Below are 26,631 nucleotides of genomic sequence, written 5' to 3'. Positions count from 1 at the left end.
GCTGTGTCCCTGATGCTCTCCAAGGGTCTCATTTCCTTGGGCGTGTTGTTGATGTGTGTGCTCACTCAGACATGTCAAGCAGACTCTCATTCAGAGATTGTCCCCTTTCTTTGTGGGGATGCTCAAAGGCATCTCACTAGAGCAAGCTCTAGACTGCTGCCCTGCTCACAGCCTATAACACTCGCTACCATCCTAATGCATGAGCCTCTGTTCCTGTGTGTGTGTGTAGGGGGGTGTCTCTTGTTGATTTACATTAATCCCTGAACTTCTCCTGGACTCTCCTGGGTGGGAGGACGGTGTGCCTGAGAGATTAACGTAAAGGGGGAAAGGGTCATTTTGCTTTTATCTTAAGTTCTAGGCCATGGTCTCTGTTGCATTGAGCTTGTGGCGGTGGCTCCATACATCACATGAGATGTATAGCCAAGGAACTGCTCAGCTAATGGCAGCAAGAAGCAAAGAGAAGAGGCCACCATCCCAATATCCCTTCCACCGTGTGTCCTAATGACTCAACTTCTTCCCACTAGGCCCTGCTTCTTAATGCTCCATGACTTCCCACTTGCACAGTAGGCTGGGTACCAAGGCTTCAGATCCAAACTATACAGCAAGTGGATAGACAGAGGGATGGATGGAGGATGGATGGGTGAATGGATGGATGGAGGGATGGTAGATAGATGGAGGGATGGATGGAGGATGGATGTATAGATAGATGGAGGGATGGATGAATGCAAGGAGGGAGGGATGGATGCCTGGATGGAGGATGAAAGGATTAAGGAGGAGGGAAGGGAGGGAGAGAGGGAGAGATGGGTTATGAGGCTTTCTGAACCACCACAGGGTGGGAAGGGGGCAGCACAAACTGATATAACCATGATGCAGTGTGCAGAACATACGGCCCAGTTACCAGAGTTACGGTGTTATGGTGTTCTCCACTCTGCACTACTGGCATCTTGGCCTGGATAAGCCTTTGCTGCTGGAGGCTGTGTATCCTAGGATGTTTGTGACATCCTCAGATGGCAAATGGCACCCAGCTAAGCTGTGGTGAGTGACACTATTGCAAACCTTGCAGGGAGCAGGCAGATATCAAAAGCATCCTTGATGGAGAAGTACAGTTGAGCTCTGAGTTATATCTTCTCCTTTGATAAATGAACTTCACAGGACACCACCATCCCCGAGGAGGGTAGCTCCGCCCAGGTGACCTCATGCCCTTGGATAAGAGAAGCTTCTAGAAGGCTTGGCTGCTGTCTTTATTTACCAGATATTTACATTCCACGGGAAGCCTGGCTGGCTGCCAAGGCCTTTGGTTTCTCAGTGGCCAGCCTGCCGCAGACCACCTTCAAGTCCAAAGTTGAGATTCTGAGGCATCAGACATTGAGCAGGAGGGGCTGCTGCTCCTCGTCAGCTGCATCACCAGAGGGAATTTCATAGGTGACACACAGAGAGGAGTAGAGGCAGCCGAGGAAGGACACGAGGCTGGAGAAGTACATCACGCCATTGGCACTGCCCACGGCTGAGGTCAGGGGCCCCAGGACCAGAGAGACAAGAATCTGAGCCAGAAAGTACTGGCAGCTAAGCAGCGAGATGTCCATTCCCATGCCACGCCGTGTGCCGTCTGCACTGGACCCTGCAAACTGACCAGGGAACAATCTCATCAGTGAACCTGCCACAACCTCCATGAATGTGCGGGGATGAGGGGACCCAGGAAGAGCAGACAGGTGGAATAGGCCCATAGCAGAGGTCAGCCAGTGTCCAGAGGCGTAACAACCAGAAGGAAGACTGGCTCCTGACACAGGACTGTCCCTGCTTCAGCACCTGCCTGGCCTCGGGGCAGTGGCTGCACAAGTCATGAATATACCAAAAGCCACTGTCCTGGAACTCACTCTGTAGACCAGGCTGGCCTTGAACTCACAGAGATCCACCAGCCTCTGCCTCCCAAGTGCTGGGATTAAAGGCGTGCGCCACCACCGCCCAGCCACTCTGTTTCTTTTATTTTATGTTTTGAGACGGATTCTCACATCATCCCAACTGGCTTCGGACTCACTATGTAGCAGGTGACCTCGAACTCCTGATTCACACCCTGCTGAGTAACTCTTAGTCCTGGAGCTGAGGATGTGGAGGCAAGCGGACCACTTTGAGGCCAGCCTTAGCTACGTGGGACAGTTGTGGAAAACAAAAGCAAAACCCTGTGCAGAATCAGACCCCAGTAAAACAGCCAGAAAAGAACTCATGCTGAGGGCCAACAAGATGGCACGGCGGGTACAGGGGCTTGTCATCTAGTGATACAAGCCTCACAGCCTGTGTGGTTAGCAGAACCTGTGTATGGTGGAGGAAGAAGGCCAGCTGCACTGGGGTCCTCTGACCCGCGCACATACACGGTGGCCCATGTGACCACACACACATATCTTACACACCAATAGTAAAGATCTGGACTAAATAAAACAACCCTTTTTCTTTCCCTCGTTAGAGACAGACCTTCCACATCAATTCTGCTTTTAAGCTCCACCCCCACCTCCCGCCTCGCCTGGTGGTGTTGGCGCACACCTGTAATCCCAGCACTCGGTAGGCAGAGACAGGTGGGCGGATCTCCATGAGTTCAAAGCCAACCTGATCTACAGAGTGAGTTCCAGGACAGCAAGAGCTAAATAGCAAAACCCTGTCTCAAAAAACATAAACAAACAAATCGGCCTCTGTGTCATGTTGTTGTCACCACATTCCAGGTGTCCCGCTCTCCCTCTCTGGACCCAGCCTTGAACTGCTGTGTTCATAGCGGACCCCCTTCCCCAGTGTCCCTGTTCAGAGTGGGAAGTAGCCTGGAGGTAGCCTCAGGAAGGTGCCAATGCTGGTTGGGGAAGCTACTGGTGTGGAGCGAGCACACTCTGAAGGGCTCCCTCCATTCAAAACTGTCAGCCTCTGCCTGAATGATCTCCATTCTCAGCCAAAGGCCCTGCAGCTCACACACGACAGTTCTCTGTTAAGATGCCTCTAAGAAGCAAGTGGCGACCATACCCACCTTCTTACTCTGGTAGTAATCGCAGAGCAGGGAGTAGGGCAGGGTGCAGAGCGTGGAGAACAGGATGCCGTAGGTGGTGCAGAGGGACAGGACCACATAGAGGTTCCTGGAGAGTGTAGCCAAGCCAGTGCCCAGGCCAAAGGCGAGGTAGGCGATGAAGTAGAGGGTACGGACGCTCAGGCACTCCTCCAGTTTCTCCAGGATAGCTGCAGGCAGGACAGAGACTGAATGGCTGGCCAGGCCTCTTCCTTGCACCATGTCTCATCTCCCCCGGGCAGAGAAGACGTGGGCACAGGAAGCAGCTGAGCAGGTGGCTTGTCCCTGCAGGCCTGTTGCATGGATAGCAAGACCTGGGCTGTCCTCATTCACACCTGCCGTATAAGGGTCCTGGGGCGTCTATGGATCGACAGGTGAGACTCCCGAGGGCTCAGGAATGTGGGGTCTTAGGTTAAACCTTGGTCTCTAGCCTGCAATGGGAGCCCCAAGTCTACCCCTTGACTGGCCATCATCTTCATTATGCCGTGGGCTACCCAGAGAACACGTGACGGAGTAAGGCTAAGGGGGTCCCCCAAAGTGCTGACCTCTGGGGCTCACAAGTGAGGCTAACATCTAGTTTGGGGGTCTCTGGGGATTGAACTTGGCTTGAAACACGCTAAGCACATACATAGACTATTGCACTGGGCTACACTCCACAAACTCTGTTTGTCCCCAGCCTCCCTAAGGTGAGGGAGGGCAGAGAAGGCAGTCGGCGTACTGCAGCCTGCAGTCTGGTTTTGACTTATTTTTTAAAGTTTTGTCACTTGTGTGTGGTGCTACAAGATGGGGCCTATAACCCTGTAAGTGCTAAGGAATGTCTTCCACCATGACCTTCCCAGCCTGCAACCTTCCCTGTCCCGCCACCTCCCGCCATTCATTTACTCAACCTGGTTTTGGATGACCCCAGTGCCAAGAATCACTTTGTACTTTAAAAAAAAAAGTTAAGCCGGGCGGAGGTAACGCACACCTTTAATCCCAGCACTCGGGAGGCAGAGGCAGGCGGATCTCTGGGAGTTCGAGGCCAGCCTGGTCTACAAGAGCTAGTTCTGGGACAGGCTCCAAAGCTACAGAGAAACCCTGTCTCGAAAAACCAAAAAAAAAAAAAAAAAAAAGTTAAATATTCATTTAGTGTGCATGGTGGGGTTGGGGTAGGGGAGATGTGCGTGTGTCATGGCACATGGGTGGAGGTCAGAGGACGGCTTGTTGACGTCATTTTCTTCTTTCCACCACGTGGATTCTGGCAATCAAATTCAGATTGTCAAGCTTGGCAGCAAGGGCCTTTACCTACTAAGTCATCCCGGCTGCTTTGTATTTTTAAATAACTGCAAAAACAAACAAAAGGAGCTTTTTTGTTTGTTTTGGTGGCACACGAAGACCCTGTGAGGTTCACATCTCACAGAGCACACCACGCCGAGCCCCGCCTGTAAGGTCATGACTGCTTTGGAACCATTGGCCACTGCTGAGATCCTGCAACAGAGGCATGTTGGCCTCGGAATCTGGAAATTTCTGACCTTTCACCTTAAGACCCCAGGAGAATACGGTACATTCATGCTGCCAGCCAAGTCCCAGAGGACTGTCCCGGGATGAGTCGAGCATGGTATCCCAGGAGCACAGTCTCAGAGTCAACCCGGACTCCAGACTCTGCCCACCCTGCACTCCACACTCTAGCTTCTCCCACCCCTGACATCACCACGGATGGCCACCTGCCTCCTTCCCAGGCCTCCTTTGGCCCCATTTTTCTATGGAACCTCGTGAGAAGAATAGCTTTAGCAGCCACACACCTACCTGTATGTGGCCCCCTGGCTTGTACCCAGGCCCTGCTTTGCCCTTAGGTGTGAACCCATGGTCTAGGCAAGTCTAGATATGTCCCCTTTGGAGTGCCTCCTCTTTGGAGACCTGAAACCCACAGAGTTGGTCTCTGCACCCCAGACAGCCACTCTTGGTCCAGGACAGTGCAGTAGCTGAGGTCTTGGATGAAAGACAGAGGTGTCTCCTCTAAAGGGGTACTTCAAGCCTGCAAGTGTAGAGACATAACCTCTTGGTCGTTCAGTGGGCAGCGTGCATGCAGTAGGCGGCAGGTACCTGAGTAGAAGGCGGCACTGAATGCATAGATGCACATGCCCCAGCAGCCCATGGTGACGCCGCTGTTGTACTTCTGATATGCTTCCGACGTGTGTGGTGCCTTTGGGTCCCCCTGGAACACCACCTCACCCATGAAGTCCGTGTAGAAAAGCAGCATGCCCTCAAATGAGAGCCACCCTGGAGGAAGACAGAGGCTGTGACCTCAGGCCACCGAGGCCACGGTTCAGCCTTTCCTTCCAGCACTCTTACTAGACAGAAGGTAACACACAAAAGCCAGGCTTAGTGGCTCACACCCGGTGTCTCAGCCATATTAACCAGGGTCATGATGCTTTCGTAAAGTGCCTCCGTTTTGGTCGCAATGTGACAGTTTCCATACTGACAGTAATTCAGTTCCAGTTTCCAGAACTGTAGAGTGTGTTATTTCTAAAGTCTTGCCTCCCTGTCCCACAGACCCTCACCCAGTAAAGGCTGGCTGCCGGGAATGTTTATCCATCACCTAACGTCCTTGTTTGTGTGTTTTGTTTGACAGGGTTTCTCTACACAATCCTGGCTGTCCTGGAACTTGCTGTGTAGACCAGGCTGACCTGGAACTCAGAGATCCACCTGCCTCTGCCTCGTGGGTACTGGGATTAAAGGTGTGCACCAGCACACCCACCAGGGGTAAAAGTATATTAGGAAGTGCAAACTGCCATGTGGATATACTGATCCTGCTTCCCAGTGCCACTCTTTGAAGATTCTTCTGATACCGTCCTTGGCCGAGGATAGTGATGGTCAAGCCCTCTCAAACCACAATAAACCGTCACCTCATCAAGTAATGTTATAATCTGTATGTGTGTACTGTGTGTGCTCACAGGTGTGTACTTGCACATGTGTGTGCATGCATGTGGAGGCCAGAGGTCAACATCAGATGTCCCCAATTGCTCTCCATCTTATTTCCTTCAGACAGGGTCTCTCGCTGAACTTGTAGCTCCTTAATTGGCTAGAGTGGCTGGCTGACCCCCAGGATCCTTCTGTCCCCACTCTGCCAGGGCTGACATCACAGACGTGTGTACCATGCCCACACCACATGGGTGCTGAGAGCCAACACACCTGTGAGCACACACAGTACACACATACAGATTACAACATTACTTGATGAGGTGACGGTTTATTGTGGCTTGAGAGGGCTTGACCATCACCGTCTTCGGCCAAGGACGGTGCCAGAAGAATCTTCAAAGAGTGGCATTGGGAAGCAGGATCAGTCCCCATGCTTGTGTGGCAAGCACTGTGCCAACCAAGCTATATCTTTAGCCCACCAAATATTATTAATCTCATTTCCACAACAGCAGAGTCAGTCCCCACACAGTTATGTCATTTACCCCTCCCCAGATGGGACACCTGTGTCTCTATCCTAGCTTTTGTTGGCATAAACTGTGCTCCACTAAACACCCACCGCATAGGTGACGGTACCATCATGATTGTCGCTTATGTGGGACACCCTGCAAAGACCACCGTGGGAAAGGCTGACTCCATTTTTAAGAGTCTTGCCTGTCACTGGGTGGTGGCTCATGCCTTTAATCCCAGCACTCGGGAGGCAGAGGCAGGAGGATCTCTGTGAGTTTGAGGCCAGCCTGGTCTACAGAGTGAATTCCAGGACAGGCTCCAAAGTTACAGAGAAACCCTGTCTTGAAAAAACCAATAATAATAATATAGAAAGTCACTTGCGTGCCAAGCCCTGGTGATTTAAGGGCACCACCAGGCATGCAGGTGTGTGGGTCTGCCTGCCCGCATCTGAGGATGGCATTCCAGGAAAGCGGGGTTCATTATTAACCTGGAGGAGCAGATGGAGGAACGCGAAAACCCCGAGAAGAGGAGCTCTGTGCCCAGACCCAGCGCAGGCACCCAACCACAGACGGCGTCATGGCTCACCCAGAAAGTGGTTGACACAGAGATTGCGCAGTGCCTTGGGCATGTTGTAGATGGTGGAGCAGAGGCGCCGCAGAGACAGCGGCTGCTCCGACTGCTCACTGGAGCCGGTCAGCTCGCTCTCGTACTTCACACCGTTCAGAAGGATGTTTGCGACCTGAAACAGAGACTGAGTCAGAGCCGCGAGGCCCACATCCCCCAAGGCATGTGCTGGAGCATGCTGAGAAGCAAAATGCGGACAGCTCACAGCTCACACTGCAGGGACCTCTGTCTTTTACTAAATTTTATTTAGTATTATCATTATTATTGGATGTGTGTGTGCATAGTGTGTATGTTATGTACGGATGTGGATGAGTGCAGGTGTATCCATACCACAGCACACATGTGGAAGTCAGGACAATTCTGGGAATCCAGGACAGCTTTGGTCATCAGGCTTGTGCAGCAGGGCATTTGTTTACCAGCTGGGCCATCTCGCTGGCCCCACTCTGCCTTCCGACAGGGTGGGAACCAAGCACCAGGCACCAGGCACCCCATGGGCTTCACGACTGAGACCCGGGAGCAGCTACAGGTGGAAGCTCATTGTGAGCGCTCCACAGTAGTACAGCACGGGGGTCTCTCTCTCTCTCTCCTTTCCCCTCTCTCTTTCACACACACACACACACACACACACACACACACACACACACACACACACACCTAGATGTGTTCCTATTTAGCTCAACTTCTTTTTTCTCTTTGAAAATAGGGTCTCATTAACCTCCCAGGTGCTGGGGTTCACACGTGCACCTGCACACCCTGTTTATGGGGAGAAGACAGGACTACCGCTCCGTCTATGCCAGACAAGCTCCCGACCAACTGAGGGACTGCCCCAGCCTTCCGCCCACAATTTTTACTATTTTATTTATTTTTTATGTGCATTGGTGTTTTGCCTGCACGTATATCTGTGTGGGTGTCAGATCCCCCGCAACTGGAGTTACAGACAGTTGTGAGCCACCACGTGGGTGCTGGGAACTGAACCCGGAACCTCTGGAAGAGCAGCCATTGTTCTCAACAGCTGAGTTGACTCTCCAGCTCCATTTTTACTGTTTCCAAAGAACTTACGCCCAAACCATTGTTGACAGAATGGAAGCTGGGAGGGGACAGGAAAAGGGGAATGCTGGGAGCCTCAAGCTAAGACCTGAATCCAGGAGCCACCTGAGTGCTGTGAAACAGGACGTTCCAATTGACAAAGGGTCAGAGAAGCTACCTGGATGAAGACCAACCCTTGATCTGTGCAGCTAGGAAACACTGCCTCTGGAGACAATGGGCTGAAATGCTGTGCAGGTCTTGGGCTGTCCTCCACATCTGAACCTCTGGGCACGTCCCTGGGAGGAGCAGCCACTGGCTGCAGAGCCCTTCCTCTGGCAGAGGCCGTGGTGCTGGCCTTGCCAGGCAGTGGCATCTGTGTCTCACTGGGTCATGCACCAGTCTACCTGGCTCCAGAATAACCTCCCTGAAGAAACCCATGCTTCAAAGGGCTGTGGCCTAGAGACCCAGAGTTTCTGATCTCTCTCTTCCTGTGAGGGTGCCCGAGGCCAAAGGGGCCCAGACACTGTTTACCTAAATAGAAGACAGCTTGAAGGTGTCTCCTCTTCGAGGTGGAGGGTGCTGTGTGTGTGTGTGTGCGCACACACACACACACATATGCATGTGGATACAGGCACACATGTAGGTGTCAAGGCCCAGGACAGCCTCAGGCACCATTCCTTCGGTGCCCTTTCACTGTGCCAGATTTTTATGTAACCTCCAAAGGCAACCAATAACCCCGTGGCCACCCACACACACTAAAGGCACTGCAAACAGCCTTCCAGAAGATTCTGCCCCTTTGCAGAAGACTGCCTTGAGCGTGCAGCCTTTCGGGGTCAGCTAATGTCATGTCAGACACGAGCAGGGGCAACTGCTCACACTGGGGAGGACCTAGGGACACTGCAGGCTGCCGTCCGGGGACTCAGACATCCCAAAGGGACATACCCACATGCAAAGGAAGTCATCTCTGAGGCTGCACTCCCCCCTCACCCTCTGACCATCACCGTGGACAGTCCGTGGGGGTCCATGCCTCCCCCTTGACATCTCGTTGCTTTTACCTGCTGACTGAAGGTCACGTTCCTTCTCCTGCTGGCTTCAGGACCATTTCCCCCAGCCACATCTGGGAGAGCCAAGGTCTGGGGCCTCTTCAGGATCCCTGAGGCCCGTGGCTTGGAGGTGTCCAGAGAGCCTACCCTTAGAACATCTCCATCTGAGCCCAAGGTCAGGGCCCCCTCTCTCCTCTCCAGCAGCCCCCTCTCCTGGCAGTAGAAGCCATCGGGGGCCCGGGGAAAACTGACACTAATGGCCTGCCTGGGGAGAGCCAGGTAGTTATCATGGCCCGCCGTGAAGCAGTCAATGAGCACGCTGTCTATGTTGGAGGTGCCAAAGGAGGAGGCGAACTCGTTGATGCCCGTGAGGGAGTTGTCCCTGCTGATGAAGCTGCCGTACTTGGGCGTGAGGGGGCTGGGTGGTGAGATAGGGCTGGAGAAGCTGGCATACAGGCTGGTGGCTGTAGTAGAGGGGAGTGTGTCACCGGCCCCCTCCTCCAACAGGACAGGTGGGGAGGGAGGCAACGGGAGGCTGGGGCTCTTCATGGGTGTCCTCTTCTCACCCAGGGGCCGCAGGGGCCTCTCAGGGATGCTGATCAGGGTGAGCACAGTGGTGACGCTCAGGGTGATGGCGGTGAAGATATAGATGACACGGAGCTGACCCCCCAGGGCCCTCCCGAAGCCGGTTTTGTCCCAGTGGATGCCCCCGACCACATAGCCGAATCCTCCGCCAAGACCTGTGGAGAGAAAGAGAATTCCGTGTCCTCTAGGACCTAGACAGGCAAGGAGAGTCCCCAGAAAAGGTGGGGCCAGTTTTCAGAAGAATGTTAGAGTGGCATAGTCTGTTCCAAGGACCGGATCCAGTGTCTGTCCCAGCTACACCCCAGCAAGTGAGGAGGGGATCCGGCCCCCCAGGATGTTCCTGACATACCCTCCAGGACAGCTGGTTACTCTCTTCACCATGTTAACCTTGGGACTTGGCTCCAGGGCAGGGAGCATAAGGACAAACTGCCCACTGTCCTTCCATTTGAAAGGAAGTGTGTTATATTCATGGATCACAGCCAGCTTCTCCTTTGCTTTAAGACGGTCCAGCTTCAGGGCAGCATGAACACACCAAGACCTCATCCTGATCATACAAGCCAGTGTGTACGTGAGTGTGTCCCTTGCTGTCATCCCTGTGTAGGGCACCATGAGGAAAGTCACCTCTATGAATGACCCCAGATTCTGGGGATGGGACTGAAGTCATTGGGCTTTGCAGAGCAAGGGTCTTTACCCACGGAGCCATCTCTGGTGAATGTGGGGTCCTTCGAACTAGCTTTCGATACATCTTTTGGAAGAACCATTGCAGATTTGTGACCCTTGAACAAGGGCAGGTTTTATATGGATATTATTAATTTATTACCTATTATTAATCTATTACCATATTATGTAACCCTGCCTGGCTCACTCTAGACCAGGCTGGCCTCAAACTCTGAGATCTGCCTGCCTCTGCCTCCCGAGTGCTGGAACTTGCTATGTAGACCAGGTTGACTCAGATTCAGAGACCATCTGCCTCTGCCTCTGCATCCCTAGTGCTGGGATCAAAGGCGTACACTATACATGCCCAACCTGTTTAATTTTTAAAAATGCTTACTTACGCCGGGCGGTGGTGGCGCACGCCTTTAATCCCAGCACTTGGGAGGCAGAGGCTGGTGGATCTCTGTGAGTTCGAGACCAGCCTGGTCTACAAGAGCTAGTTCCAGGACAGGTTCCAAAACCACAGAGAAACCCTGTCTCGAAAAACCAAAAAAAAAAAAAAAAAAAAAAAAAAAAAAAAAAAAAAATGCTTACTTACTGTCTTTATTTACTTATTTTTAAATTAAGTGTATGGGGGGGTTGTTGAGTGTGTATGTGGGGGGTTGTTGAGTGTGTATGTGTGTATGTGGGGGTTGTTGAGTGTGTATGTGTGTATGTGGGGGGTTGTTGAGTGTGTATGTGTGTATGTGGGGGGTTGTTGAGTGTGTATGTGTGTGGGGGGGGTTGTTGAGTGTGTATGTGGAGGGATGGTTGCTACACGAGTGTAGGCAGATGCACACAGAGGCAGTTAGAGGCACTGGACCAACTGGAGATGGAGTTACAGGTGGGTGGGTGAATTTCCATGTGGTGCTGGGAGCTGACTCAGGTTGTCTGTAAGAGCAGTAACAGTCTTAACTGCTGAGCCATCTCTCCAGCACCCCCCCCCCCAATTCTTTTAGCCAATTTCTTGGCTTATTTATTTACTTGAGACAGGATCTCACTGTGTAGCACTGGCTGGCCTGGAATTCGCTACATAGACCAGGCTGTCCTTGAATTCATATTGATCCGCATGATTCCTGAGTGCTGGGATTAAAGGAGTGTGACACACCCTACTTGTTCTCTCTCTCTCTGTCTCTCTCTCTCTGTCTCTCTCTCTGTCTCTCTGTCTCTCTCTCTCTCTCTCTCTCACACACACACACACACACACACACACACACACACACACACACGGTTCTCATGTATCCCAGTTTGGTTTCAGACTATGTAGTCTAAAGTGAGTTTGAACTCCTGATTCCCTTGTGTCTGTCTCCACACCTGGTTTATACAGTGCTGGGAAACCCTGGGATTCTGTGCGTGCCCAGTTCCAAGATAAATATTTTCTCTTTGTTTATTTTTTAAAAAGATATATTTGTTATGTACACAGTATGTGCCTGCATGTACACTTTCCCATCAGAAGAGGGCGCCAGATCTCACTATAGATGGCTGTGAGCCACCATGTGGTTGCTGGAAACTGAACTCAGGACCTCAGAAAGAACAGCCAGTGCTCTTAACCACTGAGCCATCTCTCCAGTCCTATTTGTTTATTTTTGGGGCTATGGAGTGTGTGTGTGTGTGTGTGTGTGTGTGTTGGTGCATATGTGGTGGTCAGAGGGCAATTTGTAGGAATTAGTTCTTTTTTATCATCATGTAAGTTCTGAGAATCAAACTCAGGTCAAGCACCTTTCCCAAACATAAATGCTTTCTATTGCTTTGATGTTAACCTGTATATTTACATATTTGAACTTCATCAACTTATTTTTAAACCTAGAGGTAAGGAAGGACATCCCCCACCTCCCAAGGGATACGCATCTGAATTCCACGCACTGCAGTCTTGCCTGGGGGAAAAGCACTCACCCGCCATGAGAGCGTGGATGTTCAGGCCTCGGTCCTGGTCCACCGGGCCACACACGTCCATCATGTAGGCATGGCTGGGGTTATCCGCCGAGTCTGCGCTGAAGTCCATCAGCACCACCCCGCACACAGTCAGGAGGATGCCCCACTTGTGGTTGGTGGCCGTGTCAGCCAGGGCCATCCCAATGTCCCTTCCATTGAGCAGGAGCGACAAGCCAAGCAATGCCCCTGGAAACAGAGAGACAAAGTCACCAGAGAAAATGGAGCCATTCTCTATCTCCGTGGCTCACTTCTGTGTTGAGACTGAGGACTTAGGAGTCCGCGGGAGTCGCCTGCAGACGACAGAGTTCTTTACTCAGACTAAGGTTTTCATCCCATCAAGCTGAGCAAGGACAAAATGAGCTTTATTAGCTTATTAAAACAAAGAAAAAAACTAAATGATTTATTCTTAGTGTTGGCTCAGGCAAGGTTGGGCCTGGGGCTGCCTCGGAATTGCTTGAGCCTCTCTTTCCCTCCCTCCCGTCTTTGTTTCTTTCTTTCCATTTTATTTTCATGCCAAACAACAGACCTATCGCCAGGACAAGAATGAAAGGGCGTCTCCTTCCAAACCTTGAGGTACACCGGTCACTCCAGGCACCCAGCAGAGGCTGCAGCAGGAATCCTGAAACAGAGCAGACAGCAGGCGGGTGTTATTGCTCGGTCCCTGGTGTAGTGCCACGGGGATGCTGAAGCAGCCGCTGGCACTCCCAAAGCACCACGAGCAAGCAAATACCCAAAGGCACCGAAACATTAAAGCAACCAGATCAGCGTTTGCGGCAAGAGCCGCCCCAGCCACCCCAGACTTGCTGTACGAGACCTTCCTGGGAATCCCTGGGACCTTCCTGGGGAACCCCAGCAAAACCCAGTCCCCTCCCAGTTGCATCAACTTCATGGCTCAGATTTTGCACTGAGTGCTCGGAGCGTGTTCGATGATGCAATCCTGGGGTCTACCTAATGCCTGTCCTACCCTCCAGTACAGATCAAAGAACTTAGAATACAGGATGTGACCGGCCATACCTGTGTTTTCCCACAGCCCATACTAAGGAGGGGAACTCAACTCCTCCCTCGTCCCCTCAGGTCCCTCAAAGCTGCTTCAGCAGAGGCTTCTGGAAGCTTCCGGAGATTTCCAGAGGCTGTCCACCACCGGGGCTCACCAAGGATGGGGCTGATGAACCACACTAGGCTGTAGAGCTGGTCAGGCAGGCCCATTTGCAGGAGTACCGGAGTCACGTAAGCCGTCTCCATGGCGTAGCTGAACTCGATGCCAAATAGAATGCAGCCATTGAAGAGCAGCTCCCAAAACGACCTCTGTGGGTGCAAGTCTCCAAAGTCCACCAGCTCGATGGGACATGGGGTGTTGGGGGGAGGGGGTGGAGAGGGGCGAATGCATTTCCTCCTCTTGGGGTGGCGTTTGAAGTTGTTGGCCCGGTGGCTGATATGTCGTGTCACGGACCCTGAGTAGCTGGAGATGGGAGACCTCCAGAAGTCCTGAGGAGCCACAGTGGGGAAGAGGGCCTCTCCTGGAGGGGTGCTGCCTGCTGGGGGGATCATCGTAGGCAGGGCTGGTGGGTGTTGCTGCGAAGGAAGCCAGTTTAGGGTCAGCAGTTACTTCACTGAGGTTTATGTGGAGCCTGCATCTGTCGCTCGCCCTCCAGCTGAGCTGGCACTGAATACTTCAGAGTCTATTCTGTCTGCCTCTCCACCCCCAGCATTCTGACCCCAAGCAGAGCCCAGTGCTCAGAGGCTAGAGCAGAGTCCTTTAGGTGGGGATAGGAGCCAAACAGGAGGATCCCTCTGTGCTTAGAGAGAGAACCCCAGTCCTCAACCTTCCTGCAGCACTCCATCCACTCTCCATCTATTTGTCCATCTACCCGCATACACTTAACCAACCATCCATCCACTCATCCATCTACCCATCCATCCATCCATCCATCCATCCATCCATCCATCCATCCATCCACTCATCCATCCATCCATCCATCCATCCATCCATCCATCCATCCACCTACCCATCCATCCATCCATCCATCCATCCACCCATCCATCCATCCATCCATCCATCCATCCATCCATCCACCCACCCACCCATCCATCCATCCATCCATCCACCCATCTATCCACCTACCCATCCATCCATCCATCCATCCATCCATCCATCCACCTACCCATCCATCCATCCACCCATCCATCCACCCATCCACCCTCCATCCATCTTCCCTCCATTCATTCATCTGCCATCCATCTATTCATCTAGCTACCTATCCATCCATCCACCCATCTACCATCCATCTATCTAATCATTGGCCTATCTATCTATACATACATCCTCCACACATCCATCTACCACCCATTTATCTATCCATTCACCCACCTATCCATCCATCCATCCATCCTCCACCCATCCACCCCCATTCACTATCCATCCATCTGTCCAGCCAGGTATCCATGCACTCACGTTCCGACCCTACTCACTCATATTCTCATTGATCCACCTACCCACCCACCCTTCCGAACATCCCAGTTCACCCCCCATGTGACCGACTTCTGAGGACCAAGACACAGAGCTCTCTGAGACACAGTCATGACATCATTTTTGCCATCAAGTTAGGTGAGAAAATGAAGAAAAATGGTCCAGGCAATGGGACTCTCCCGTACAAGTGACGTGGAACTAACTGCTGGCCCCAGTGAGGGTGTGGACAGAGATGGTGCCACTAGCAAAACATTCGCCGGTGGCAAAGGCCTTTGAAGCTTTGGCTCAGAGGTGGATTTGACATGAGGTAACATCCTCTGTGACTTCAATAACTGGCTTATCCGGTGACCTTAAAGACCCCGCCATGTGAAATGCGGACAGGTGGGCCTGAGAACTATGTAGACAAATAATAGTTCATTTAAAATATAGTTTACTTGGGGCTGGAGAGATGGCTCAGAGGATAAGAGCACTGGCTGCTCTTCCAGAGGTCCTGAGTTCAATTCCCAGCAACCACATGGTGGCTCACAGCCATCTGTAATGAGATCTGGTGCCCTCTTCTGGCCCACAGGGATACATGCAGGCAGAATATTGTATATATAATAAATAAATAAATCTTTAAAAAAATACAGTTTACTTACAAAGATTAAATCAAAATTAAGTTTAGGGGTAGCATGATGGCTCAGTGGGTCAAGGCACCTGCCCTAAGACCCACACGGTGGGAGAGAGCCAACTCTTGCAAGCTGTCCTCCAGCCTGCACCTGCACACTGTTCCATCAAATAAATAAATGCAATTAATTTTTTCTGTTAGAGATTTTTTTTATTTGGTTTGGTTTTTTCAAGACAGGGTTTCTCTGTAGCTTTGGGCCTGTCCTGGAACTAGCTCTTGTAGACCAGGTTGGCCTCGAACCCACAGAGATCCTCCTGCCTCCGCCTCACAAGTGCTGGGATTAAAGGTGTGCACCACCACCACCTGGCAAGATTAATCATTTCAAAAAGTTTAAGCTTGCCGGGCGGTGGTGGCGCACGCCTTTAATCCTAGCACTTGGGAGGCAGAGGCAGGCGGATCTCTGTGAGTTCGAGACCAGCCTGGTCTACAAGAGCTAGTTCCAGGACAGGCTCCAAAACCACAGAGAAACCCTGTCTCGAAAAACAAAAACAAAAACAAAAAAAGTTTAAGCTTGTGTGTACTTCCTTCCTCTAGCTCAGGAGCTTCTACAGAGTGAGACCTGTCACGTCACCTGTTCTCCTTCCAGGGTACAGGTAGGTGCTAGTGACCCCTGGAGCTTCATGCTTTGGAAGCCCAGTACCCTCAAAGCCAGCCTCTTTGACAAGAGTGTGCTGTGAGAGCTTGGTCCACCTCTACCCGCTGGCCACAGCACATATTCTCCTTTAAGGAACCGATTCCTGTGCTCTGTACCTCCCCATTTCAGAGACAACACAGTATCTTTTGTTTGGTTTGTTTTTTTGTTTTTTGAAACAGGGTTTCACTGTGTATCCTTGGCTATCCTGGAACTGGCTCTGTAGACCAGGCTGGCCTCAAACTCACAGAGATCCGCCTGCCTCTGCCTCCCTAGTGCTGACACCTGGCGAGACACAATATCTTATACCCTCTTTGCTATCCATATTCTCCCCAGAATAAAGTGCACATAAATACCACACCAAGTTAGAAACTATCCCTTCAGCTGGGTGGTGGGGGCACACGCCTTTAATTCTAGCACTTGGGAGGCAGAGGCAGGCAGATCTCTGTGAATTTGAGGTTAGCCTGGTCTACAGAGTGAGTTCCAAGACAGCAGGACCACACAGAGAAACCTTGTCGAAAGAAAAATAGAAAGAAAGAAAAAAAGAAAGAAAGAAAGAAAGAAAGAAAGAAAGAAAGAAAGAGCGAGCCCCTGTTCGTGATACACATCTTTAATCCCAGCATTTGGAAGGCAGAGGCAGGAAGATCTCTGAGATTTCAAGGTTGGCCTGTTCTACATTTTGAGTTCCAGGACAGTCAGAGCTACACTAGTGAGATCCTGTCTCAAAACATCAACAATGAAACAACAAAAAATCTACAAACAAACAAAAAGCCTGTCCCTCTGACTTAGAATGGAGGCTGTGGTTCCCGTCTAGACAGTCCTGCAGTAGCAGCGAGGGAAGCTTCCAGACCCTGCTTAAGTCGGACTACGCGGATGGGCCATTCCTCTGTTGGCAGTGGAAGCCCACCGTCATCTCCCAGCATGCCTTCAAATGGGGCAGACAGCCTGTCCTGGAAAAAGACACTTGCCCCCCAGTGGGCCTCAACCTTCCTAACACCGAGAAAGACCCTTAATACAGTTCCTCATATTGTGGTGACCCCCCCAAACATTAAATTATTTTCATTGCTATTTCAAAACTGTAATTCTACTACTGTAATGTAAACCGGGTGGTGGTGACACACGCCTTTAATCTCAGCACTTTGAAGGCAGAGGCAGGTGGACCTCAGTTTGAGGCCAGCCTGGTCTATAGAGAGAGTTTCAGGACAGTCAGGACTATACAGAGAAACCTTGTCTCAAAAATTCAAAATTCAAAAAAAAGAAGGAAAGAAAGAAAGAAAGAAAGAAAGAAAGAAAGAAAGAAAGAAAGAAAGAAAGAAAGAAAGAAAGAAAGAAAAGGCTGGAGAGATGGCTCAGAGGTTAAGATCACTGGCTGCTCTTCCAGAGGTCCTGAGTTCAATTCCAAGCAACCACATGGTGGCTCACAACCATCTGTAATGGGATCAGAGTCCTTCTTCTGGTGTGTATGAATACAGAGCCCTCATACATAAAAATACACAAATAAATAAATAAATAAATAATAGAAAATTAACTTTAAAAAAAAAAAAAAACCCTGCGTTGTGCCCGCAGCAACCTCGGTTCGAATCCGAGTCACGGCACCAAAAAAAAAACAAAAAACAAAAACAAAAAAAACAACCCTGTAAATATATGTGTTTTCCCATGGTCTTAGGTGACCCCAAGGGGGTCGCGACCCACAGGTTGAGAACCACTGGTGTGGCACATGAACCAGAGCTAACCCCAAGTTTGAAGACCATTTCACTCATCTGCTTCCTGTTGGCATTGCAGTCAAGTCAGAAGAACCTTTTTAAGTTTTTTTTTTAATATTTATTTATTATGTATACAATATTCTGTCTGTCTGTGTGTGTCTGCAGGCCAGAAGAGGGCACCAGACCCCATTACAGATGGTTGTGAGCCACCATGTGGTTGCTGGGAATTGAACTTAGGACTTTTGGTAGAGCAGGCAATGCTCTTAACCTCTGAGCCATCTCTCCAGCCCCCTTTTTAAGTTTTTAATTGCTGTGTGTGTGTGTGCGTGCGTGTGCAGACCATGACACACATGTAGAAGGCAGAGGACACCTTGCAGGAGCTGCTTCTCTCCTTCTACCATCTGAGTCCCTGAGAGGGAGCTCAGGTCATCAGACTTGGAAGCAACTGTTTTTACCTATTCATCTAGCTTGCCAATCCTAAAATTATCCTGTTTTAGTAAAAAAATGTATGTTTTTTTCTGGACTGGAGAGATGACTTAGGTAGGGGTTAAGAGCACCTGCTGCTTTTGCAAAGTACCCAACTTTGTTCCCAGCACCCACGTCAGGTGACTCACAGCTGTGACTCCAGCTCCAAGGGATCTGACGCCCTCTCCTGGTTTCCCGGGCACTGGCACACACACACACACTCATTCTCTTTCTTAACGCACACACACACACAAACACACACACTCACTCTCTCTCTTACACACACTCACTCTCACTTACACACACACTCACTTTCTCTTACACACACACACTCACTCGCTTACACACACACTCACTTTCTCTTACACACATACATTCACTCTCTTACACACACACTCACTCTCTTACACACACTCACTCTCTTACACACACATACACTCATTCTCTTACACACATACACTCACTCTCTTACAACACACTCTCTTACACAAACATACACACTCTCTCTTACACACATACACACTCTTACACACACATACACACACACGGAAATAAAAATTAAAAATAAAAAATGATCTTGTTAAGAGCTTCACACATTTTCCACTAAGAAGAATTTTTAAGTTACTTTTCCTGCAGCAGGTGAGATAACTTTGTGGGTGAAGGTCCTCATCTCCCACCGAGTTTAGAGACAGGGTCTCTGCCTTATACACCAGGCTACCCCACCCATGAGCTTCTCCAGATTCCCTGTCTTCACTTCCCATGTTACCCTAGGGGTGCCGGGACTGTACGTACAGAATACCACACCTTGTGGCTTTAAATGGGAGCAGGGGATTCAAATTCAGGCCCCAGGCTTGGGCAGCAATTTCTTTACCCACTGAACCATCCCCAACCTGTTTTGGGCTGTTTCAACAACACCTGATTGACAAAATAAGTAATACCCAGGTAGCCTGAATACTTAAAAGTATCTTACGTGGAACCCATCCACTTTCTCCTTTTTCTTTCTCTGTAAAAAAAAGTGTGTGTGTGTGTGTATGTGTGTGTGTATGTGTGTGTTTGTATGTGTGTATGTGTGTGTATATGTGTGTAGGTGTGTATGTGTGTATGTGTGTATATGTGTGTGTATATGTGTGTGTAGGTGTGTGTGTATGTGTGTGTGTGTGTGAGATGGGTGCTTCTACCTGTAGGGTCGTTGGGTACCACTTCCCTCTTGCCTCCTATAGTCTCTCAAACTGCTGTCGACCTTAGAGGGATGCAGTCAGCAAACTAGAGAACCGGGGCCCAGTTCTCACGCCTCACCTCCGGGACTTTTGACTCCTTTCTGAGGGCCAACTTGTCCCCAAAGTCCGGGCTAGGAGCTTGAGTTTCATCAGCACCTGACCGTACTTCCCATAAGAACGACTCCAGGAGCGGGGAGAGATTGTTTACTATCCAGGAGGGCATCAAGGGAATGCTTGTCGCCCTTAGCATGTCACCCTCAGCTATATGACTCAGGACAGTGGTAAGACGACAGGATGCTGTTCCCAGGACCACAATCCCTGGCCAGCCAAAGCGCTCAGCCTCAGGGAGGAGGTAACCCGGAAGCTGATGACACCTGCCCAGGTAGCTGGGAACAGGCCTGGGGCTCAATAAACATAGCAGATGCTGAGGGCAAATTTCACAGACTGCCTCTCCCGCTAGGCCTGCGGACGCTTCACCCTGGAGACTCCATTTCTCAGCTTAATTCACTGGACACCCAAAAAGAACAAAGGTCCCCATGTCCGTCCAGAGCCCCCAGCCTGGGCATATGATCATCCTGGGGCCTAAGCAGCAACGCTCCCGGCGCAAAGCCGCGGAATTGGGTGGAGGGAGCAGGAGAAACGGTACCTGTGCGTCCAGACGGGAGGCATCCCTTTCCCAGGCTGGGCTTCTGGTTCTTCGGGGTTTAGCTCCGTCCCAGCCCGGTACCCCCAGCCCAGCCGCGGCAGCTGCAGTATCACCCCGCGGGGCGGGGCTGTGACGTCATGGCTGCATCCTGCCGCTTGGTCCCGCAGAGCATCCTTAAAGCAGCAACCGCGCCAGCGCACCTTTGGGGACAACCCGGGTCTATAGGCAGAAGGCAGGAACGGAGGCACTATGACTTTGTGGGTCCCGTCCCCAAGAAAACATGTGACCGTTTACTTTTCCTTGGCCGTAAATGCATCATAAAAGCACTTGCCTGAGCCTGTGAGCGTTCTCTTTGCACTCAGCCTCATTTTAAAGGAAATACACACATTTTTTGTGTCTTTAATTCTAAGCAAACAGTGATGTGAGCATTTATAGGTAAACACATGCTTCCTAAATATTGTACCCACTTCACCAAAGCAATCTCCAAAAATATCACACTCATTATTCTGGCCACAGATCCATCAGGTGGCTGAGCTATGCCATGCTTTCTTCTAGAACCCAAGGCATAAAGAAAAGAGGGGGACACTTCCTGACCTCGGGATTGATAGGTTAGAGAGGAAGATAACACGTTAAGATAAGTAGAGGCTGGGGAGATGCTCCACGGCAAAGGCGCTTGAGATCCGAGTTAGTCCTGGGAATGCACTAAAGGCGGAAGAGGAGACTCAACGCAATTAAGTTGTCCTCTGACACCCCCCCCCCCATGCTGTGACTAAGCCGTGAGAATACCAAGGGAGGTCTCCTGGTCCAGAGGGTGCAGGAGCTCATCCCACAGCCGCACCAGGAAGTGGAGAACGACAGACTCTGGTGCCCAGCTCCCTTTCTCCTCAGCCATGGGACGGTGCTGCCCACATTCAAGGTGGTTCTTCCCCAGTTAATGAACCTGGCTAGCCTAGGAACCCCCGCACAGCATGCCCAGAGAATTCTCTCAGGAGGATCCGGGTCCCACGAGGTTGGCCATCAATAGTAACGGACGGTCACATCAACTCCAGTGGATGAGAGAGCAGTGAGGGAGCATGGAACTGAGGAAGGGAATCTGGGGCTGGGAGAGGGAGAGAGGCTGCAAGTTGGAGTTGGGTTGGTGATGCAGTGTTGCTTGAAGAAAGATGCAGAAGTGAAGGGCCAGCTCCAACATCTGGAGAGAGGCCCCAGCAGGCACAGGGAGAGCGAGTGCAGAGACCCTGGGGCTGGGAGACCAAACTGCTGTAACCCAAAGGACGCCACACCTATAGTGAGCGGCCGTACAGTTGGTTCAGAGGGATATGTGTGCAGTGGGGTCTGGGTTGAGGGCTTCTTGAAGAAGCGATACTTGAGAGGCACACTTAGGCCCAGGAAATCCTTGGAAGGGTTAGGTGGCGGATCTGTGGGCAGGGCAGAGTCTGGTGAGCACAGAGAGAGACTGCACAGAGACCAAGGGGACAGGGCATAGGAGATGCAGGGGCCCTTGGACCCAGGACTCTTGCTGTTCCTCCCCTCCCCTCCCTCCCTCCCTCCCTCCCTCCCTCCCTCCCTCCCTCCTCTGCTCTCTTCCTTCTTTCTTTCCTTGAACTCAACAGTTTCATGCTCCTATGCTGGTTTAAGTAGCATTTTTTTTTTTTTTTTTTTTTTTTTTTTTTTTTTTTTGTAGTGCTGGGCTTGGACCCCAGGGTCTCTTGGATGCTAGGTTGAACACTGTCACTGAGCTACAATTCCTGTTGTTCTTTTCTAAGTGCAGAGAGAGGCTGGGGGTGGGGCTCACGGGGTGGGGGTGGGCACTCGTGAAACAAATTATGTTCCTGTTCTGCAAAGAGCATGAAGCTGTGGCTTTAAAGCAAAGGACCCCTAAAGGGACTGGCACCGTCTGGAGGTGTGGCTTTGTTGGAGTGGGTGTGGTCTTGTTAGAGGAAGTGTGCCACTGTGGGGGTGGGCTTTGAGGTCTTTTGCTCAAGTTTCCCTCAGTGTGACACTGAGTCCACTTCCTGTGGCCTTCTGCTCAAGATGTAACCAGCACCATGTCTTCCCACTGCCATGATGATATTGGACTGAACTTCTGAAACTGTCAAGGTAGGAACTGAAGCAGAGACCCGGAGGACACTGTTTATCGACTCCCCTCCCCCCAGCTTGATCCACCACCTTCCTTATACATCCCAGGCCCCCTGCCTAGGGATGGCACCATCCACAGTGGGCTGAGCCCTCCACATCAATCAGCAATCAAGAGAATGTCTCATGTCAGGTGGTGGTGGTGCACGGCTTTAATCCCCAGCACTTGGGAAGCAGAGACAGGCAGATCTCTGTGAGTTTGAGACCAGCCTGGTCTACAGAGCGAGTTCCAGGACATGCTCCAAAGCTACAGAGAGAAACCCTGTCTCCTAATGGAGGTGGGTCTTCAATTGTCCCCTTTCTCAAGTGACTCTTAGCTGTAGTCATTTCTTCACACTCTTTTTATTTATTTATATTTATTTTAGTTTTTAAAAACAGGGCTTCTGTATAGCCCTGGCTGTCCTGAAACACTGTCTGTATACCAGGCTGGTCTCAAACTCAGAGATCTGCTTGCCTCTGCCTCCGAAGTGCTGGGATTAAAGACCGGCACCACCTTATTTGAAACATGGTAACACTGTGTATCCCAGATTGACCTCAAAGTCATGGCAATCCTTCAGCCTCTGTCTCTGAAGGTTAGGGATTTGGTGTTCACCATTAAGCCTAGTCACATGTATCGAGGCTGGCCTGGAACTCAATATGTAACTAAGCTTCCTGTTTCTACTTTCCAAGTGTTGGGATCACAGGTGGATGCCATCATGTCTGGGTATTGAACCAAGGGCCTCGTGCATGTTAGGTAAACACTCCGCCAACTGAGCTAGAGCCCCAGCCTAGGAGTTTATTTTAAGGGCTTTCGCTGACTCTCGGGGAGCTCCTTGACGTCTGTGGAGAGTTGGCCCCTCCCCAGGGGTGGGGCCAAGGCTTCTACAAACCCAAGACCTTTTCACACCCAGGATTTGGACCTGGGGACGTGGTCACATTCAATCACACAGAGGCTGGGACCTCTCTCCAGAAGTGGAATGCAGCTGGGGTTCGCAGCAGGTGCCCGAGGAGACAAAGGTGGGGAGAACTGTATAGAAGAGAAAGGGGTGCCGGTTTCCGGCAGTCACGGTAGGATTGTCCAGCGAGAGAAAGGGCTTAAAATCTAGGCATTGTTGAGAAAGGAAGGGATTTTAAAAATTCCTTTGCCCTTCTTTAACCTTCCAAATCGAGAACCTTCCTTTTTTTTTTTTTTTTTTTCCCGAGACAGGGTTTCTCCGTAGTTTTTGGTTCCTGTCCTGGAACTAGCTCTTGTAGACCAGGCTGGCCTCGAACTCACAGAGATCCGCCTGCCTCTGCCTCCCGAGTGCTGGGATTAAAGGCGTGCGCCACCACCGCCCAGCTTTCTTTTTCTTTTTTAACCCTTCCAGGAACAGCTGCTAACCAGGTGGGTTTTTTTTGTTTTTGTTTTGCTGTTGTTTGTTGGTTTTTATGTTTGTTTCTTCAGTAGGTTTAGACAGAAGATCAGAGTTGGATTTGTCAAGAGAATCTTGGCCCTGTGTGCAGTCTCCTCCAAGCCTCGGCACGAAAAGGACTTCAGTTAGGCCAGAGCTCACAGGAAGTTTGGAAGAGAAACCCAGGAACCCAGGCAGGATGCCTACCTAGGACACTTCAGGAGACCGAGCTAGCAGCCAAATTCCAGCATCTTGAGAAGCTCATAGAGACCTACCCGCAGCCAGGAGCTCCTGCCCACCAACACACACAGCCCAAGTTCACAGGAGCCATGGTCACTCCTTGTGCATTAGCAAGATCGAGACCCAGAGGAGCCAGGCTGTAGGAACAGACACTTCAAGTGTCCACTAGGTGGCGACAGAGCCCACTGTCGCGGCCACGCTGTGCCTTGCATGGCAAACCCTTTCTCACCTTTGCTGGTTTGGCTCTGAGGCTGAAAAAAGCTCCCTCCCCCATCTTAGTTGAGCACACTTTCTCCTGCAAAGCCCAGAACCGCTTGAAATTTCCTCAGACCGCATTGTCTTTCATGCTCGCTCTTTTTTTTTTTTAAATATTTATTTATTAATTATGCATACAATATTCTGTCTGTGTGTATGCCTGCAGGCCAGAAGAGAGCACCAGACCTCATTACAGATGGTTGTGAGCCACCATGTGGTTGCTGGGAATTGAATTCAGGATCTTTGGAAGAGCAGGCAATGCTCTTAACCTCTGAGCCATCTCTCCAGCCCTCATGCTCGCTCTTTAGATTTGTTTTTATTTATTTATTTTAGAAGTTTAAAGATTTTTCTTATTTTTATGCATACATACATAGGTATGCACAATGTGTATGCCTGCTCCCACAGAGGTCAGAAGATGACATTGGATCCCCTTGAACTGGAGTTACAGGTGGTTGTGAGCCACCGTGTGGGTGTTGGGACTTGATCCTGAGTTCACCTCTGCAAGAGCAACAAGTTCTCTTAACTGCTGAGCCATATCTAATTCCTTGTTTTTATTTTTAAGTTATGTGCATATGTGTACAGATATTTGCATGTGTGTGCCCCTGGAGTCCACAAGAGGGCGCTGCATCCCCAGGACTGAGGTTACAGTGTGTGCAAGTTGCCCTACATGCATGGGTGTTTGCATGAATGAGGTCCTCTGCATGAACAGTATTGAATCACCTCTTCATAACAGATCTTACAACAGCCGTCGTGTTGGTCTTTTTATGGACGTTAGAGTTGGGGTAGAAGAGGGTGCAAGCAGGGTTGGAGGGGACCTTTGAACTTGGGATGGTGTGCTATGGGGAAATGTCCTGTGGGAGAGAGTGTGGGCACAAACTTCAGTCCTTGGTATGGGTCCTTTATTGCTTGTTGTTGTTGCTTGTTTGCCTTTTGTTTTTTGAGGCAAGGTTTCTCCATGTTGCCCTGGCTGTCCTGGAACTAGTTCTGTAGACCAGGCTGGCCTCGAACTCACAGAGATCCACCTGCCTCTGCTTCCCGAGTGCTGGGATTAAAGGCATGTGCCACCACCATCTGTCCAGTCCTTTATTCCTGTATTGACTGTCTGTGGAGCACCTGCCGCTGGGAGGTAGAGTGGGGGTCAACAAAACCAGTGACCACCATGCACCACCACCGCCCGGCCATCTTATTTTTTTTAAAAGAATTATTTATTATGTGTACAGTATTCTGTCTGCATGCATGCATGCAGGCCAGAAGAGGGCACCAGATCTCATTACAGATGGTTGTGAACCACCATGTGGTTGCTGGGTATTGAACTCAGGACCTTTGGAAGAGCAGGCAGTGCTCTTAACCACTGAGCCATCTCTCCAGCCCCCCATCTTATTTTTTGAGACACAGTCGCTTACTGAAGTTGGAACACAGTAATAGGTACTAGACTTTTTTGGGGGGGGGTTGCTAGAGAGTCGAACTAGGGTTCTTGGTTTTGCCCAGCGAGCATCTAACCTTTGAGCTGTCCTCCCAGACTTTTAATTCAGATTCTTCGGGGCCCTTTTGAGGTGGCTGTCTTGAAGTGAGCACGTGCATATTTTACGACTAGATTAACTGAACCTCATCGAAATCAGCCTTTAGGGCCGTGCGAAGCGTAACAGGGTTGTGCTTTACGGCCAGGTTTCCTGGGACCCAGAAAGGATCTTCACAGCACCGAGGAGCCTGCAGGGACCCTGTCGAAGAGCCCCTGTCTGGGGAGGGCTCCCTGGGCAGCTGACCCTACAGAACTGAGGTGTTTCTAGGTCAGTCCGGGCTCTTATTTCTGTTTTCACGATGTAACACCTTGCTTCCTGACTCCTAATTGCTCTTTCCGAATTTAAATGGTGCAGAAGCCGCCCTGCCTGGCTCGGCTGCCCGCTGCCCGGCTCTGCTGCCCGTTGCAGCATTGTTCTGAATGCAAAGCGCCCTTTCAACCTGACTAGACAAGGCGGGTGGGGGTGGGGACCGTGGGGACCCTCCCTGGGGACCCTCCCACAGTCAACAGCCACAAATCTTCCCGGGGCCCTCCCTCCTGCCGTGATGTTCCCCCTGTTCTCCTTCAGTGACTGCACCTCTGGGGTGCATTTATCCCCTTCACTGCACTGCACTGGGGCCCAGCATACAGGTCGCCAACAGTCAGAACCTCATTACTTACCCAACTTGAATGGGGCTGTTTTCTCTCTTTCTTGGAAGCCTCCCCCTGGAGTTCCACAATCCGCTTCTCGGATCAAAACAGTGTCTGCTGCTGGGTGAAATTCCGCTGTGGGCCCAACATAGCCCACGCTGTTCTTAAAGAGATTTTATTTTACTCTGTTTAGCTTTCTTTCTTCCTTTCCTTTCCTTCCTCACTCCCTCTTTCCTTCCTTCCTTTTTTCCTTCCTTTTCTTCTTCCTCCCTCTTTCCTCCTCCCTCCCTCCTTCCTTCCCTCCCTCCCTTCCCCCTCCCCCTTCCTCTCTCCCTCC

General features: G+C 50.8%; 1 protein-coding gene across 2 annotated transcripts; it reads right to left on the bottom strand.

Moving 5' to 3' along the window:
- Positions 1 to 1,162: 1,162 nt before the first annotated feature.
- Positions 1,163 to 26,407, bottom strand: Slc45a1 (solute carrier family 45 member 1). Of its 2 annotated transcripts, XM_057785624.1 has the most exons (10): positions 26,325 to 26,407; positions 20,145 to 20,363; positions 13,500 to 13,920; positions 12,875 to 12,967; positions 12,310 to 12,534; positions 9,151 to 9,878; positions 7,031 to 7,184; positions 5,123 to 5,299; positions 3,005 to 3,210; positions 1,163 to 1,625 (listed from the first exon to the last, which is right to left on the bottom strand). In XM_057785624.1, exons 3-10 carry the CDS (start codon positions 13,894 to 13,896, stop codon positions 1,359 to 1,361), a joined length of 2,247 nt encoding a protein of 748 aa, XP_057641607.1. In that variant the 5' UTR covers positions 13,897 to 13,920; positions 20,145 to 20,363; positions 26,325 to 26,407; the 3' UTR covers positions 1,163 to 1,358. The 2 variants fall into 2 exon arrangements, with proteins under 2 accessions (XP_057641607.1, XP_057641608.1); XM_057785625.1 differs by lacking the exons at positions 20,145 to 20,363; positions 26,325 to 26,407 and having other exon boundaries at positions 12,916 to 12,967; positions 13,500 to 13,569.
- Positions 26,408 to 26,631: the final 224 nt, after the last annotated feature.

Source organism: Chionomys nivalis, chromosome 11, assembly GCF_950005125.1.
Source record: "Chionomys nivalis chromosome 11, mChiNiv1.1, whole genome shotgun sequence".
Classification (NCBI taxonomy): domain Eukaryota; kingdom Metazoa; phylum Chordata; class Mammalia; order Rodentia; family Cricetidae; genus Chionomys; species Chionomys nivalis.
The sequence above is the reverse complement of the archived record's forward strand: the minus strand, read 5'-3'. Positions and strand labels throughout refer to the sequence as shown.